General features: G+C 32.7%; 2 protein-coding genes across 12 annotated transcripts in view; one reads left to right on the top strand and one right to left on the bottom strand.

Moving 5' to 3' along the window:
• Positions 1 to 18,487, bottom strand: part of LOC149786356 (profilin-4-like) — an 87,050-nt gene that overhangs the window by 67,628 nt on the left and 935 nt on the right. Inside the window, exon 2 of the mRNA XM_089976783.1 lies at positions 2,369 to 2,463. Within this exon, the coding sequence (XP_089832909.1) occupies positions 2,369 to 2,377 (9 nt within the window). The 5' untranslated portion in view covers positions 2,378 to 2,463. The remainder of the gene's footprint in view (positions 1 to 2,368; positions 2,464 to 18,487) is intronic.
• Positions 1 to 18,487, top strand: part of LOC149786357 (protein FAM228B-like) — a 116,103-nt gene that overhangs the window by 44,194 nt on the left and 53,422 nt on the right. The gene's annotated exons all lie outside the window — the stretch shown is intronic.

Here is an 18,487-nt window from a genome sequence, read left to right on the forward strand (position 1 = left end):
AAAACAAATTCATTCTGTGGAGCAAATGACTGATATGAGGAACATGCTATTAACTGCCCTATATGTATACCTTGGCCTATATGTACACCTTGGTCTATATGTACACCTTGGTCTATATGCACACCTTGGCTTATATGTACAACTTGCCCTGAATGTATACCTTGGCCTATATGTACACCTTGGTCTATATGCACACCTTGGCTTATATGTACAACTTGCCCTGAATGTACACCTTGGCCTATATGTACTCCTTGGCCTATATGCATACCATGACCTATAGGTACACCTTGGCCTATATATATATATATATATACACCTTACCTTATACATATACCTTGGACTATATTTACACCTTGGCTTATATGTACAACTTGCCCTGAATGTACACCTTGGCCTATGTGTACACCCTGGCCTATAGGTACACCTTGGCCTATATACACACACCTTGCCCTATACATATACCTTAGCCTATATGTATACCTTGGCCTATATTACACTATTGCACAATATTTCAGATCCACGTAAAATACTGATCAAATGTCTTCTGCTTTGTGTTTGTTGGTTTTAGAAGAACTTTTAATACACTATTTGCGATTACATCATGTTCAGGAAATGGTAACCGAGCACCTTTTGCAAGGACATGCCAAGGCATCCATCAAAGGTAGGTATCAAACCCATGACCTTTGGGTTACAAGTCCGATTCTCTAACAACTGAGGGGTTTATGGTCTAATGACATTTTCTGTTTTCACCAAAGAATGAGATGTGATCATGTATCCTCTCATATACAAGTAAATGTCTATGTGTTGTAATACCAAGCAAACAACCCCAAATAAACACAATTTTAAAACTGCTACCTGTTACAATTTGGATCTGCTTGCAACTGTTACTTTTTACATATTGTTACAAGTCTATGCTCTTAAAATAAGTAACAGAAAAGGGTGAAGACAACAAGCTCTGTAAAATTTAACAAATAATTTATTTCCCTAAAATACAAAGTAAAAATCAGAAGAAAAAAAAATTACAGTATTGCAAATTAGATCCCAAAATAATCCAAGAGATACAGACACAAGTCCTAATAATAAAAAGTCCTGAATAAAACTCAGTTAAAGTCTCAACAAGATCCAAAACTAAAGGTGATGACGTGTCTGTTATATCCTATGGAGTGCTGATGTGTCAACAGTATCTTGTTGAATCACATAAATATTCTAGTTTTGAATTCAGTATAAATTCCAATGACTGTCTTTATCCAAGAATTTTATTAGAGCAATTTTGTATTTCCAGAGAAAAAAATCACTTGAATTCAATAATTTGAAGAAAAAGAAATTCAGCACAAACTGGTCACAGCATATTATAACTTGAAGGTGGTAGATGTTAAAGCATGACTGATTAAATCCTCACAATCACAAGATTATATTTCTTGACTTGACCTTAGGTCACAATTAGCATTTTCTAAAACAAACATTATCTAATGGAAAATAACCTTCTAGAATGATCTAATGAGCCTTGTTTATTTACAACACAATGACCTGTAAAATTCACATGGGCATCTCCAAAAACCCTGACCCTGATCAACATATTTACTCTTTCTTGTTTACCTGAATAATAATCCTGATAATAAGCTCACACACATAGAGAATAATGATGATATTATTAGTTTACATAAATGAAATTAAAAAAAGTTAATCAGGTCAAGCAGAAATGAACTCAATTTTGGATAAGGTCAAGTCCAGCATACAATGATACATTAAAATAACATGTAATGAAATAATAAAAAAATTAAAACATAAAAAAACAATTAAATTAAATATACATAACAATATTCTTTTGTTTTATTTTAATCTGCATAGCTTTAGGCTGTTAATGGTAACTGGCTTGTCACATATTTCGATTATAAGTTGGTTTTACATGATTCATTTACCTAAGTGTGCAATTAAAGTCCATTCATCTACCTTGGCTCTAGGGGCCAAGAGTGGCCAAGTGGTCTAAAGCACTCCCCATACCGGACCACTGCTATCTCAGACCAGGCTCAGCTAACATGGGTATGTGAGAAAGCTTGCCAGTAGCTTCTTGTGGGTCAGTGGTTCTTCCCGGGATTTTCCAGGGTTCTTCCTCCACCAGTTATACTGGCTGCTATGTATAGCCTTTCATGTCCTGAAAAATGACATTAAACCTTAGAACAACAACAACCACAACAACAACCTTGGCTTAATGAGTTCTTAAGTATGGATGAGGGGAAATTATTAGTATCACTTTGGTGGGGGTGGGTGACATAAAATCCTAACAAATGACATCAAGTGATAAAATTGGTTCCATCTTAATAGGACACACCAAGTACTTTATGTTAAACATGTAATAAATGTTACATACCATAGCCATTGTGAAAAAGTAGAGATCTGATTAATTTTCATCCAATGAAGTCACTCTGAAGAACCAGAAGTCTTCCTTTATTGATGTCTAGAACCCTGAAATAAACGATTTTAATTTCTTTTTTACATTAAACATAAAAAATCAAATTAATATTCAGCTGTAATATTGATATTCAAAATGACAGGAAAAATTAATAAGTTCCAAATTAAATAAAGTTCAAGCATCAGCAGCTTTAAATTTGAAAATATTTAAGCAAAGTCTGACTGCAGAAAACAAAAGTACTTGTAATAACAACGTCTGACTGCAGAAAACAAAAGTACTTGTAATAACAACGTCTGACTGCAGAAAATAACAGTACTTGTAATAACAACGTCTGAATGCAGAAAACAAAAGTACTTGTGATAAATGTCTGAATTCAGAAAACAAAAGTACTTGTAATAACAATGTCTGAATGCAGAAAAAAAAGTACTTGTGATACAATGTCTGAATTCAGAAAACAAAAGTACTTGTAATAACAATGTCTGAATGCAGAAAAAAAAGTACTTGTGATACAATGTCCGAATTCAGAAAACAGCAGTACTTGTGATACAATGTCTGAATGCAGAAAAAAAAGTACTTGTGATACAATGTCTGAATTCAGAAAACAAAAGTACTTGTAATAACAATGTCTGAATGCAGAAAAAAAAGTACTTGTGATACAATGTCTGAATGCAGAAAAAAAAAGTACTTGTGATACAATGTCCGAATTCAGAAAACAGCAGTACTTGTGATACAATGTCTGAATTCAGAAAACAACAGTACTTGTGATACAATGTCCGAATTCAGAAAACAGCAGTACTTGTAATACAATGTCTGAATTCAGAAAACAACTACTTGTAATACAATGTCCGAATTCAGAAAACAACAGTACTTGTGATACAATGTCCGAATTCAGAAAACAGCAGTACTTGTAATACAATGTCTGAATTCAGAAAACAACTACTTGTAATAACAATGTCTGAATTCAGAAAATAACTACTTGTAATAACAATGTCTGAACTCAGAAAACAACAGTACTTGTGACACAAAGTGTGAATTCAGGAAACAAATGTAATAGAAATAAAATGCCTGAATTTGGAAAGCTACAATAAAAGTATTACAAAGGCCAAATGCAGCAAAAAGCAGTAATATTAATAATGTATGATTACAGAAAACAATAGTAATAATGATAAAATGTCTGTGCGTGTGATTTGGATTTTTAAAGTAGCTTTAACAATTTTTCAGTCATATCGCTACAATGTATGCAGTGTGGCAGATTATAGTGATGTCTAGCATTGGGGCATCATGCCGCAGACATGTAGCATGATGTCCCACCCAGTCACATTATCCTGACACCAGGCCAACCAGCCCTAACAATGACCTCTTAATGCTGAGCACCAAGCAAGGCAGCTGTTAGTACAATTTTTGTAAGTCTTTGGTATGACTTGGCCAGGGTTTGAACCCATGACTCCTGCATCTGAGGCAGATGCTCTAACCACTAGGCCACAGGAGTGGTTGATACAATGTCTGAATATAGCAAACCATAGTAATAATGATACAAATTCTGAATACAGAAAACAACAGCAATAGTACTACAATGTCTGAATGCAGGAAACAGCAGTAATAACAATACACTTTCTGAATGCAATAAACAATTGTAACAGAAATAGAATTCCTGAATCCAGAACTAAATGCAGAAAACAACAGTAATAGCTATACAAATTCTGAATACATATAACAATAGTCAGTAATAGTAATACAAAGAGAAAATCATAATTCAATACTTAAGTCATTTTAAAACTTGCTAATGTATAAACTTTGAATTGCTAGTATAAAACAAAATTCCTGTCATTTCCTCTAACTATTTTACAACATGTAATTATGGATTCTTGCTATTATTTTTTTTTAAGTGTGCTAAAAATCAACCTAACTTGTGAAAATCATGGATCATACATTTAAGCCCTACATTTATGTGACTCTACACTCTCCATATCAATATTTGTGTTGTGGAAGTACTGGTATATAAAATAACCTGTATGTGTAGGCACAATCTCCAAATTAATACTTCTTTATCTAAGAACTAATATTGATAATTGGTATGGGTAGGTACATATCAATCATATCATTTCATAGAGACCAATGTCTAAATTGATTTACATAAAGAAGTAAAGTCAACCCTATGGTGCTAAAGATGCAAAATGCCAATGGTCCGATATAAAAATATGACTTTCATACTAGAGTGGGATCATACTGACCATATGTTTACTAAAGATCCAATAATAAAGTGTGACATGCACATGAGTGTCTTCAAGTCATTATAATGATTGGTCCAATATCTGAAGTATGACTTACATATTAGGGTGACTTCTTATCAACCCTTGGTTGTCAATGGTTCAGTATAAAAAATGACTTGCATACTGGGGTATCTTCATTATCAACCCTTGGTTGTCAATGGTTCAATATAAAAAATGACTCACATACTGGGGTATCTTCATTATCAACCCTTGGTTGTCAATGGTTCAATATAAACAGTGACTTGCATATTGGGGTATCTTCATTATCAACCCTTGGTTGTCAATGGTTCGATATAAATAGTGACTTGCATACTGGGGTATCTTCATTATCAACCCCTGGTTGTCAATGGTTCAGTATAAAAAAAATGACTTGCATTCTGGGGTATCTTCATTATCAACCTTTGGTTGCCAATGGTTCAATATAAAAAGTGACTTGCATACTGGAGTATCTTCATTATCAACCTTTGGTTGTCAATGGTTCAATAGAAAAAATGACTTGCATACTGGGGTATCATCACTATCAACCCTTGGTTGTCAATGGTTCAGTACAAAACATGACTTGCATACTGAGGTATTTTCATTATCAACCCTATAGTTGCTAAATGTCCAATATCAGCAATGTGACTTTCATACTGAACTGTCCTGAAGTCAGCCTTATGACAGTTAGAGACTCAAAATAAAAGTTGTGATTTGCATACTTATGTGTCTACAGTTGCCAAAGGTCCAAATCCAAATTGTATCTTGCATACAGGGGTGTCTATATGTTAACTTTCTGGCTGCTTAAGATCCAATATCAAACCTGTATGTCATATGCTTAATGTCCATGTGTCAACTTTCTGGCTGCTAAAGATCCAATATCAAACCTGTATGTCATATGCTTAATGTCCATGTGTCAACTTTCTGGCTGCTAAAGATCCAATATCAAACCTGTATGTCATATGCTTAATGTCCATGTGTCAACTTTCTGGCTGCTAAAGATCCAATATCAAGCCTGTATGTCATATGCTTAATGTCCATGTGTCAACTTTCTGGCTGCTAAAGATCCAATATCAAACATGTGTGTCATATACTGAATGTCCATGTGTCAACTCTATGGGTGTCAAAGGTCACTCTGCAATTGTGAAAGGGCCAATAGTGTCATGTGCATACGGGAACATCTCAAAGTCTACTCTGTTGTTGTAAGAAATCCATTTTGTAAAAGAGTGTCTTGCATACTGGGATGTCTTCATGTCATCCCTATGGTTGCCAGAGATACAATATTAAAACTGCAAAATGCATATGTCTGTGTGTTTTTATTTCAACCCTACCATTTGCCAAAATCCGGTATCAAAAGTGTAACCAGGTACCTACATGTAAGAATGTTTTCAAGTCAACTCTTTCTTGCCAAGTGATCATATTTATGCAAAACCTGATGAGATGTATTTAGGAGATATAACAGCAAAAACATTTTTCAAAAAAGATTTTCAAATTAGCTGTGGTGGACATTCTGGATGTTAGATCAACACCATTTTTATTAACAACCATGACATCATGGGTCCCCACACTTAGGGGCAAGGGGGGGGGGCTCCCTACACCCCCACCCCCTGATTGAATCACCTCTCAACATGTTTTACCTTACATCCATAAGACTTAATAGCTGATTACTACATGTTTGCCCACTCCCCACCCCTGCCCAAAATTAATTATATGTGCCAAGTTGAGATGATAATGAGTCTTTTCATGAAAACCCTACATTAATATGACCATCCATTGAGGAACGTAGTGACTGCAATATTTTCATGACAGCTGTCATAGAAGCCATGCTGAATGTACGATTGGTACCTTTTTCATTTGGAACCAATTCTGTATTATAAGCCATTTATTGGTGAAAACCCATATTTTGATATAGCAGTCTATTCAGAGGAGTAGAGATAACAACACTTTCAAGATAGCCAGCATGGTGGTCATACTGAGGGACAATTTCCATCAGTTTCATTAAGGACTAATTAGTCACCATAAGGACTCTCTTGATGACAACTTCATATCAAAATGGCTATCCATTTAAGAGCAGTAGCAATGAAAACATTTTCAAGATGACCATTATGGTGGCCATAATAGAGGTCAGATCAGTACTATTTTAATTTAGGACCTACAAGACTTCATTAGGAAGTCTTCTAGTGAAAACCCTATGTTGATATGATATTCCATTTTGGAAGAGTTGTAACCATTGCAAAGATTTTCAAGATGGCTTTATTATGACAGTGGATATCTTATCAGATTTATGAACAGCTGTACATTATAATAAGTCATCTGGTGAAAGCTAAAAATTGATATGACAAGCCATCTAGGAGAAGTAGTAAGGGATGCAGGCAAGGTGTGTGCCATTTACCTGCAGAACTGGGTCCAAATGTCTGTAGGTTACAAAATAAAACGTCTCTAAGCTGTATGATAGTATTATTTCTTTGAAATATTAATTCAGCCTAGTATTATCAAGGACTCTCTTGTAGAATCCAGAGAAAGCACTTTCCACTCTGTTTGGTGTATATTTATAATTCTCTCTAGCTCAGTATAGAAAGAAGAGTTTGCTGATATTGGTTCTTGGTCAACCCAGATTGACATGTCACAGATTCAGTAAAATCCTGTGTCAAAGAAGAATTTAATTTTTGGCAACCAAAAGGTTGACAAAGAGATACCCACACATGCAAGTTTCGCTTTTAATAACTTTCAGAGGCAGAGGTTAAACTATAGGGTACTTTGGCATCTAATGGCCTGACATGTCACAACCCAATAAATAAGTCGAATATTTATCTAAAGTAACCAAAGGATTTACAGTATATAGTCAATGGGTGCAGTATTACTGGCATACTGGTTAACTCTTGTACAATATTCTGGTGGTAAGAATCATGGCTATTTTTCATTGTACCAATACTTCAGTAGTTTCTGTCAGTGAGGAATGTACAGAAATGCCCAAATAATCTTGTCATGAATCTATTGATATTAACAACAAGTTTTCTTTTTACATGACAAAATGTATTCAGTTATAAAAAAAACAAAAGTTGTATTTGTCTCAAGTTAATTTTGACTGACACAAATATAACTGTATGTATGAGCCTTTAATCACATGTTTGATATGTGTCACACATGCCAATGTGGTGACCTATTTGGTGATGCGGTGACCAAATGGGAAGTTGTGAAACATATTCAGGCAAATGCAACTTTTGAAGAATTCTGGATTTAAAAACTATTAATTTTTAGTTATTTACTAGTGCAAGATAATGTGTTAAGTGAATCTATTCCAAGGCCTAGGTCCCAAAATTTTCAATTGTTGGTCCTAATATAACTGGTAAATGGTGGTAAGCATCATTATATGTTCAGAAATACCACAATATACCAGGGTAAAAAAAAAACTTGTGGTATCCAGCTCTGGTATAAAGTCATTTATTATTTGGGTAACTGCAAATAACATAGACCCTGATCTGCAATTGCATAATGTGATGGTAAATCAGGTTCTATGTTATTTCTTCAACTGAGTACTCCTAACAAACTGCATTTACCTAGATCTGCCAGAACATTATGCAGTGTCAGATCTGTGTCATTACATTTGTATCTAATTTATACATAAGTATATACAGTGAGACTGGCACACTCTCTCATCCAATGTACACAATTAATATTGGTACTTTGGCAACCATAGGGATGACATGGAGAAAGTCACTATTCCTATTTCTGATTAATTAAGTACCAGGCTACATCATACATATGAATCATTCTTGGCTTCTCTAGTTACTATTCTGGTCTAGTAGATACTAGGATGGCTCTCTTTCTCCTTATGGAGATAAAATTGCTAACAATTTATAAGAATAAATAACAAATGCAGTCTTTCTTCCACGATAGGCCCAGAAGGACATCCACATAGATTCACTGAAAAACTGGTTGTGGGCATACCAACTGTCCCAACATAAACATTACAATTTATTAAAGTGATGTTGCTATTATGATCAAACATGTACTTATCATTGGATAAATATGGTACGTATTTGTGGTAACCAAACTGGTATGATGCAGTATGAATGGAAATTTCACCTTTGTGACTTACTTACATGCACAGATTACAGATTAAAATAATTAAAGAACACTGTTTATGGCCTGTCAAAACAAGTTTTTCACAACTTAGCCTAATTTATACCTAATGTTGACAACTTAATAAAACAAGTTTGATCAAAAGTTATACATAACATTTACACCCTATCAAGGAAGCCAATGTAAATTAGTTGGTAGTGCACCTGACTCCTTATCCAAAAGTTGTAGGTTTGATACCCAACCACACCAATCTAAGTCAGCTGCCTTGGAATGTTCTTGGAAAAGGTACTTAGCTCCCATTTTCCCTGCATGAAAAATCCAATAATGTGTTTAAAATGGCATTAAAAAAACAACCCCACCCCACCCAGCTTATCAGGAAAATTTTTCATAATCTGGATAATGTACACCACCGAATTTGTACAATGTATCAAGATAAAAAAAAAAATTCAAGACTTAGCAAAATGTATACATGATATTTAAAATTTATCATAACAAGTTTCTTATGACTTACCTATTTTATTTCACTTTCTGTCACCCAGTTTGACCAAACTCCAGCACTTCACCATGACAGACAATAACTCTAGTCTTTTGTATGGTGTTGTAAAGAGTGTTAGAAAGAAACTGAAAATTACAATCCTTGTTGAAAGCAATGGAATTTATTTTATAAAAATATACAGACATTATGGCAAAAACTGCGGTATTTTGTCACTGTTTTTATATCTTCTTTAAAAACATGAAATAAGGTTTGCATCGTCAGCTTGTTCTTGATTTAAGGAATTTTTTCTTTCACATAATGAATTTATAAAGTTTATAATATTATCAGTTACAGAAGACCATTTTTAATGACATTTCTTTTAGGAGAAGAATTTCTGTCTTGTGGCCATCATTTTTAAAAATGATTTCCAGCATTTAGCTGCTAATCCCAGCTTTTGTCCTAACACACATTATTATTTTCCTACCCCACATGCTTTTGTCCTACCCAACAACATTTTTGTCCTACCCCACATGATTCTGCAGTGAATTTTCAATGAGATTTTTCTGTTCCTTCATCAATTAAAAATGTGAAGAAAAACATGAATAGGTAAATACTTACAAATGTAAATGTAATACCTGGTGGATTTTGTAATAAATCTAAAACATGCTTTTGTAATAAATGTAATACATGTGTATTTTGTAATAAATATAATACCTGATGTATTTGGTAATAAATGTAATACATGTGTATTTTGTAATAAATATAATACCTGATGTATTTGGTAATAAATGCAATACATGTGCATTTTGTAATAAATGTAATACATATATATTTTGTAACAACTATCATATCTTGTGTATCATGTAATAAATATAATACCTGGTGTATGTATAAATGTATAAATGTAATATCCAGCACATTTTGAAATAAATGCAAGACCCTGTGTTTCTTTAAAAGGCATTTTAAAAGAGTAGAAACTTCTTTAACAACATGGGCTTCCTTGGAATCCTTGCCCAGCTCAATAACTTCCTTAAGGAAACCTTATGTTCTTATGGCAAACTACCGTATATACTCCCATATAAGCCCGTTCGCGTATAAACCGACCCCCAAACTGAACAGGTATAAACACTAAAAAGTGCATGACCCACGTATAAGCCGACTTACAACTGAGGCATCTCAAGATGCATGAGGTAAGTTCTAAATGCATTTATTTAGACAAACTTGTATTTTATAAAATTACATGTATACTTATCTAGAGGTTGGTGTGCATGATTATTACAAAGAAATGGTATAAACTTGTTTGAAAAGTTATTTAACTTTCTGTTTTCTTATTTAGTTTCGTAATAATGTTTAAAAAATTATGCTAATACCATAAAAGCTGAGTTGTAGTTTGCTTTGATGTAAGTGACCTTACACCATACCTGTCAACTTTCATGCCAGGAGGAAAAAAATCTCCCGATTTTTGGGGTCGCACAACACCTACCTTCCAATTTCATAATAATAGCTCCATTCCCACAAAAAAAAACTTACACGAGTGAACACCCGGCATTTTTATACCATAAATACCAATGTTAAACTGGTAAAGTTACTGGTCAACATTCCCTCTTATCACAAACTAATTTCAGGGTTTTAATGATTAACTGGCCAGTACTGCTGTTGCAAAATGAAAGACAAATTTGCCAACTATCAACCTAGGAGACACCGAAACATCAAGCTTTCCACTGTGTGGAAATGTATGTTTGTTCAGCTGAAACACAAAACTAAAATTGATTGATGTTGATCTTTGTTGATCTCATTCAGCCTTTATTATTACCACTCTTTGTGAACATGTAAATTATGATGGTTATGTGCCTTGTACAAGTAAATGTGCATACCTTTTTTAAAAATATTACCTCAATTTATAGGATTGCTTATATCATTGAGAATGAGTAACTCATGAGCGCATGCTTCAATGTAAATGAAACAGCTATTAAGGACTAGCTGAAATGTTATCTGGAAGAATGCAATTTGGTTGAAACAATGAATAAAGTAAAATCTGCATCTATGTTTGGGAATAAGTAAGGATTTAAGTGACTCTATGCATGCTTTGCACTGTGTAAGTACTGTACATTATAGTTCAACATGGTAAACTCAACCGGCCCGCAAATTACAAAGTCGTATTTACCTTTATTTAACTTCATGTTGGAGAAATCAGAAAATATGCACATGCAAATAATAACAAAATTACTCATTACTTATAACAGTTTAAAAGTTGTCTGGTCACCGAAAGTTACTTTTTTTTATACAAGCCTACATCTTAGGACACGGAAAAAACATATTGTTTTGTGACCCATGATTTACAGCCATTACAGTAGTCAACAAAAAGACCTAAACACTTAAAATTTACACATTGGCCCGGGGATAAGCCGACCCCCCTTCTTCCAGGCCTTTATTTTTTCCTAAATTATTTGGCTTATACGTGAGTATATACAGTATTATGAAGATACATTGTAAAAAAGTTAAAACGGGATAATGATCTTATTCAACAGGAAAATCTGAAAACGAGTTGGCAAGATATTTATAAACTCAAATTCTATTGTAAAACACAACACAGAAGTTTTCCAATGATCATACTAGCAAACGTTTGCATACAAACTCAGCAATCAAACTCTTTGTTATTCTTGCAATGGCTGAAATCGTATTAGATTCATGATAAAACAGCCTAAGGGAGGTAACTCTTGTTAACTACACTGAGTGTTGACTAAGTAGATGACCCAACAAACAATGCCAGTTTTTAAAATACATTTAGCAACTTGATTTGTTTAGTTGTCTCTTCATTATTATCTGAAATATTCATGTAAGAATCAAAGTAGACAGGATCTCTAAAATATATTTTCCTCTTAATATAACAAGCATGCTTGATTTTATGGCCTCAACTAATATCTTCCATGTCAATGACATATATTGACATAATATATATACATATTACACACACAGACAATTCATTGTACACTTCTTCAGAAAGTATCATGAATATTGTAATATTGTGTCTGTCTATCTGTGTGTCATAACTACCTTATCTCATTCTTTACCTTTCAACTATGTGCAATTTAACCACATTTGATATTTTATTTTTTTCCCACATTTTTAAAACATTATTTTTAATTGGCACCATATAGTCATGAGATGCCATTAAAAGCTAATATATACATGCATAATGATGGATTGGTAAGAATTTCATAACTGATAATCGGTTCCACTTAACCAATTGATGATCAATTATAATCGGTTACATAGAGAAAATTTTAAATTTTGTTTGTTATGCATTTATATCTTTACTCAGGAGTTCAAAATGTTAATAAACATACAGGAGTAATCTCTTTTAATGACATGTATATGTCAAGAAGACAAAAATATTTTTAAAATATTTTTTCTTTTTTTCTGTAGTTTTTGTTCTGTTATTTATGTTCTACAACTCTGTTAAATGAAAGCAACTTTTAATGGCTGATCAGTCTTATGTAACTGAAAGACTGTTGCATCCCCCCCCCCAATCCTTTCAGTCATATGTGATGTGTCTATAATTTTAAGTACAGAAGAACATGGTTTTCTTGTTTGTCATTATTTACAAATACTATAAAGCATTTTCCATTTCAACTGATGCAAATCATCAAAATTTGTTTAATTTATTAATTCAACAATTTAACAGCTTAAAAATGTAATCTTGACTATGTGTTCCTAATTATGACTGTTTGCACCAACAGAATATGGTATGGTTTTATATTTGTAAACTGTGAAGAGAATAAATAATTCAGATCAACTTTAGTGAATTGGAAGCCCTATTTAGCTGACCAGTTACACTGGAGTTTTACTAACCTTTGTGTTTCACATGCAACTAAAAAGTAGTCTCCCTTTGAGACTGGCTTCTAAAACACGAGCACGTATTTGTGGATTTTTCTCGTGACTGATGCCATACAAGGCACCAATCAATTTGATGGGAGACTACTTTTTTTATTTTATGTTTTATATATAATTCTGTATAGAGATGGATGACATATAATAAACAAGATAAATCTCAGTTTAAAACTTTGTTGTCATGGTCCAGTGAAGAGGAATGGTAGGCAATAATGATATAAAAAGCATGGGAATTTGAGATGGAAACCATTTAAGTTCTTGCAGTTATAAAATTAGAAAGATGAAAGGAAAAAAGTTATATTAACTTTTGTCCACATGCCTATCTAAAAGAATGCTGATACATTCCATTAATTAGTGTGTTTAGCAGGGACTATGTGATAGATTCCATCAGTGAGCATATGTAGCAGGGACTATGTGATATATTTTACTATGGGATGTGTGTAGCAGGGACTGTGTGATATATTTTACTATGGGATGTCTGTAGCAGGGACTGTGTGATAGATTCCATCAGTGAGCATACGTAGCAGGGACTATGTGATATATTTTACTACAGGATGTGTATAGCAGGGATTATGCGATACATTCCATCAGTGGGTGTATACATCAGGGACTGTCATATATTTCACTACTGGATGTGTGTAGCAGGGACTATGTGATACATTCTACAGTTAGTGTGTGAAGCAAGGATTATGTGATACATTCCATTATTAGGTGTGTGTAGCAGGGACTATATGATACCTTTCATCAGTGAGTGTGTGTGGCAGAGACTATAGGATACATTTCATCAGTTGGTGTTATGTTGCTGGGACTGTGATAATTCTACTCTGTGTGTGTGTGTGTGTGTTTGTGTGTTGCAAGGACTATGTGATAAATTTCATCATTTGGTGTATGTAACAGGGACTATGTGATACATTCCACCAGAAGGTGGGTGTACATTTTGTGTACAAGGTTGACATCAATCGTTCTTATTTAAATATACAGATTTCAATTTTTGGGGACAGTCAGGAGTAACTTATAAATGTACAAAAAAATCGCCATCTTAATATTTTTGATGGGCTATTTAAGAGAGGGAGTTGGATTGAGGTGAGGCACAATGGTAGGTGGCATCAATAAATGGTACAAGCAGTATGTTGTTTTGCTGATGATTGTGAGTTTCATATAAAACAAAACATATTACTGGTTTAAGTAAGCTCATTAAATTTTTATTCAAAGAAGAACAGGGATTTTACTTATGTAAGTTACAACAAAAATAAAGATCTAAAAAATCTTCAAAAATTAAAAAAAATAATTATTGAGACAGGCAGCTGCTTTTATTTATGGGAGAGACAACTGCTATGTGTTGCATATTTAACAGAGATATATAAGATTGTTTTTAATTGTTATCAGAGACATTGTTATGCATATTTAATTTGCATATGTTTGTTAGTTTGTTTTTTTTCTCTTCGTTATTATATGTTAAATTTAATTATATTTTGGACTTGACCTTGTCCAAAATCAAGTTCATGTTGTACATGACCAATAACATCTGTTTTGTAAACAAATAATATGTAGCTAATATTTTCTGTGAGTGTGGGTTAAATATTAGGATCAATATTAATAGAGATAAACATGTTTATTGGGTTTTGGTCTAGGACATAGGAATTCCCTCACAAAATAACATGATCTACTTGATGTATACCACAATTCTTTATTATAATAATTTAGTAATAGCCCTTGTCTAAGAATGTTCAAAAAAATTCCATTAAGTGACAGAATACTTTCAGAAAATGGTAATTGTGACCTACATCAGGTAGAGGGGTTTATAATCTTGTTTACTTGAGAAATTACGTATTCTTGTTTTAACATCTTTAGCACAGTCATTCCTATTGCTGTGTTCAGTATTTGATTTGGGTAGAATTATTTAGTCAAATTATTATTCACAGGAAATACAAAGTGCTCTTTAATAATATTCTTGGACAGAAACATTACCGTAATTTGGAACTATAGTGAATTTAGATAAGGACATTTTGGATTATATTATATATATATTATATCAAATCAACAATAAACCAAATTTTGTGAATTTTAAATCATTTAGTTTTGTTGTTTGTTGAAATCATTTTCCTTTCTTATGAAGATTTTTTTAAAGACTGGTTCACACATTCTTGATGTCTGTTACAGACAATTACAAAGGGATTCAACTATCATAAATTCGTCATTGTTATATAACTGTATTTGGTTTCTGGACCTTTACAATTTGTACATCACACCATTTTCTTTATTCTAATACAATTATCCACCCTATGTCGGTTTTATAATTTCTGTTTTCCAGGCTGACTAGCATCAAATGTCCATCTATAAATATCATCCTGGCACATGATACATCTCTTCATCATTTGGAAGTGACACACACTCACACAGATATATATATATGATAAAATAAACTCTGTATGCGTGGGTTTGAGTCTCAGGCTCAGCCTGTGTGGGTACATGAGAAAGCTTGCCAGTAGCTTCTCATTGATCGGTGGTTCTTTCCCTGATTTTTCCGGGTTCTTCCTCCACCATTGATACTGGCCGCCATGTATAGCCTATCTTGTGCTGAAATATGGCGTTAGACCCTACAACAACAACAACATTATAACAATAAAAATTTGAATTATGTCCCCTGTTTACAATTAATCAAGATTATTTTTATATTATTCTAATTTATAGAATAACTTAAATAGTTAAAGTATAAACTCATATCATAAAAATAAGTTTACTAATTCTTTAAAAATGAAAGGGCATTTTAAAATTAAATTTAAATATATTATGATTAACTATTTACAAAATACTTATTTATTTTATGATTACAAGTATTATGTACACCATAATTTTTTTATTATATAATTTGAGTTCTGATGAAATATTGAACATCTGTCAATAATATATCAAAATATAATACATTTTTTAAAATTTAAATGTGCATTATACATAATACAAATATTAATAAAACTGTTTATCTCTATTTATTCATTATATATATATATATATATATATATATATATATATATATATATATATATATATATATATATATATATATTCTTCTTTCTATTCCTTCCTCAAATTCTCAAATGTACCATTTCTTCACTGAATAGGCTGTTATTTTTTAATAAAAGAATTCTTGAACTTCCATTTACCTCAATGTTTTTGATAAAGCATAACAACTACGTGTCTCCTTTGAAGTTTTGAACCTAACTTTATGTAAATACATATGTGTCTGTAATGTGTCACATATTTGTTTCTCTTCCTCATGTACATATCTGGTGTAATCCAAAAGATCTTTCTTGTATTTGGTAGTGAGGTCCTGTGAAAATTTATTGTATGAATCCTGATACAATTTCACACATTTCTCTTTGTAAGTAGAATTTCCCATTACAATAGTGTAATAACTCTATCAGCAGGAAGAATAATGATCATTTGATGTCCTTGTTTCTTTGAAGACTGGCGAGGGCTTTTCTTTCATCCTTACTGAGTTGGGTTTAGTCTGATTACACTTCTTTTTCAAGATACCAACCACCTTGGCTCTGGGTTCATCGGCATCACTATTAAATAAATTCCTAAAGGCAGATTCCGAAGTTGTGAGTAAATCAATCACTGGCAGTTTTTCAGGTGAACTGCAAAGTTTAAACCTTTATTGAACACTAACTGCTGTAATTCTGAGAGTGTATGCTGAGCCACATTCTTCACGCAACTATCCGGCAATGAACCTGCTATAATGATCTGTGATAATCTGTTAACATTGCTCACTATACCCTTAGATGATACTAAGAGTCAACAGAGACTATATAAGTGTGATGATAAAGTCCTATGTGTGAGGACAAACATTTCGGATTAGCTTTCTATATTTATTGTGTATGTGATTTAGTTGCATGTTGCAAATTTTTGTTTTGTGATAAAACTAACCATACATGATAAGTAGCCATATAAAATTTTTCAGGAATGCTATCAAAGCAGTCATCTTGAAGAATAGATCACCATAGAATAACAACTACATATTGCAAAAAAAGACCAGGGATTAAGAAAAAGAGAAACCTATCCATATGGCCAATATCAGTTCCATTGCAGTAACTCCAATGCTGTAATGAGATTTTTCACATTTTGGAAGGCTACATCAGAGCATCGTTTTCATTTATGACTAACTACATATAATGATGGTATATGCATCAAATGTAACATGTCAATAGGCATAGTCATCAAATGTACCATGTCAATAGATAGAGTCATCAAATGTACCATCTCAATAGGTATAGTCATCAAATGTACCATGTCAATAGATATAGTCATCAAATGTACCATGTCAATAGATATAGTCATCAAATGTACCATGTCAATAGGTACAGTCATCAAATGCAACATGTCCATAGGTATAGTCATCAAATGCAACATGCCAATAGGTATATTCATCAAATGTACCGTGTCAATAGATATAGTCATCAAATGTACCATGTCAATAGGTATAGTAATCAAATGTACCATGTCAACAGATAGTCATCAAATGTAACATGTCAATAGGTATAGTCATCAAATGTAACATGTCAGTAGGTATAGTCATCAAATGTAATATGTCAATAGATATAGTCATCAAATGTAACATGTCAATAGATATAGTCATCAAATGTAACATGTCAATAGGTATGGTCATCAAATGTAACATGTCAATAGGTATAGTCATCAAATGTAATATGTCAATAGATATAGTCATCAAATGTAACATGTCAATAGATATAGTCATCAAATGTAATATGTCAATAGGTATAGTCATCAAATGTAACATGTCAATAGATATAGTCATCAAATGTACCATGTCAATAGATATAGTCATCAAATGTAATATGTCAACAGATATAGTCATCAAAAGCACTGACATAAATCCATTTCCTGAACCTAGATGTGATTCTGGTCTGTTAGAGGTACATGTATTACAATCTTGAAAAATAATTTGTTTGAAAAACAAGTAATAATAATAATAATAATAGAGTCACCTTGAAGATAACTCCAACAACACTTCATAGTTTTTCAATAATGATATTACAATTAGTAGGGAAAATTTATAACTGAGAGTAAATGATCATTCTGAACGGAAATAAATTGCTCATAGTGTTAAACATTCATAATGGATACTATAGATGCTTCCCGATAAGGTCACTAGCAGATGATATTCTGCCCATTTTACCTGGACAACAGGCAATATGGTAGTTTCTCCTACATACGATCACTAAAATTTACCATTTTTAACAAGGCACACTAAGGGAAAGTCAACTTATAAATCATAAATGTAGACACTAACAGAAAGCTTGATTTGCATTCTGTGTAAATATGTAATTTTTTTAAAGGTCTCTTGAGAATCAATGAATTTAT

This window comes from Sinohyriopsis cumingii, chromosome 12, assembly GCF_028554795.1.
Source record: "Sinohyriopsis cumingii isolate HCF-2022 chromosome 12, ASM2855479v2, whole genome shotgun sequence".
NCBI lineage: Eukaryota > Metazoa > Mollusca > Bivalvia > Unionida > Unionidae > Sinohyriopsis > Sinohyriopsis cumingii.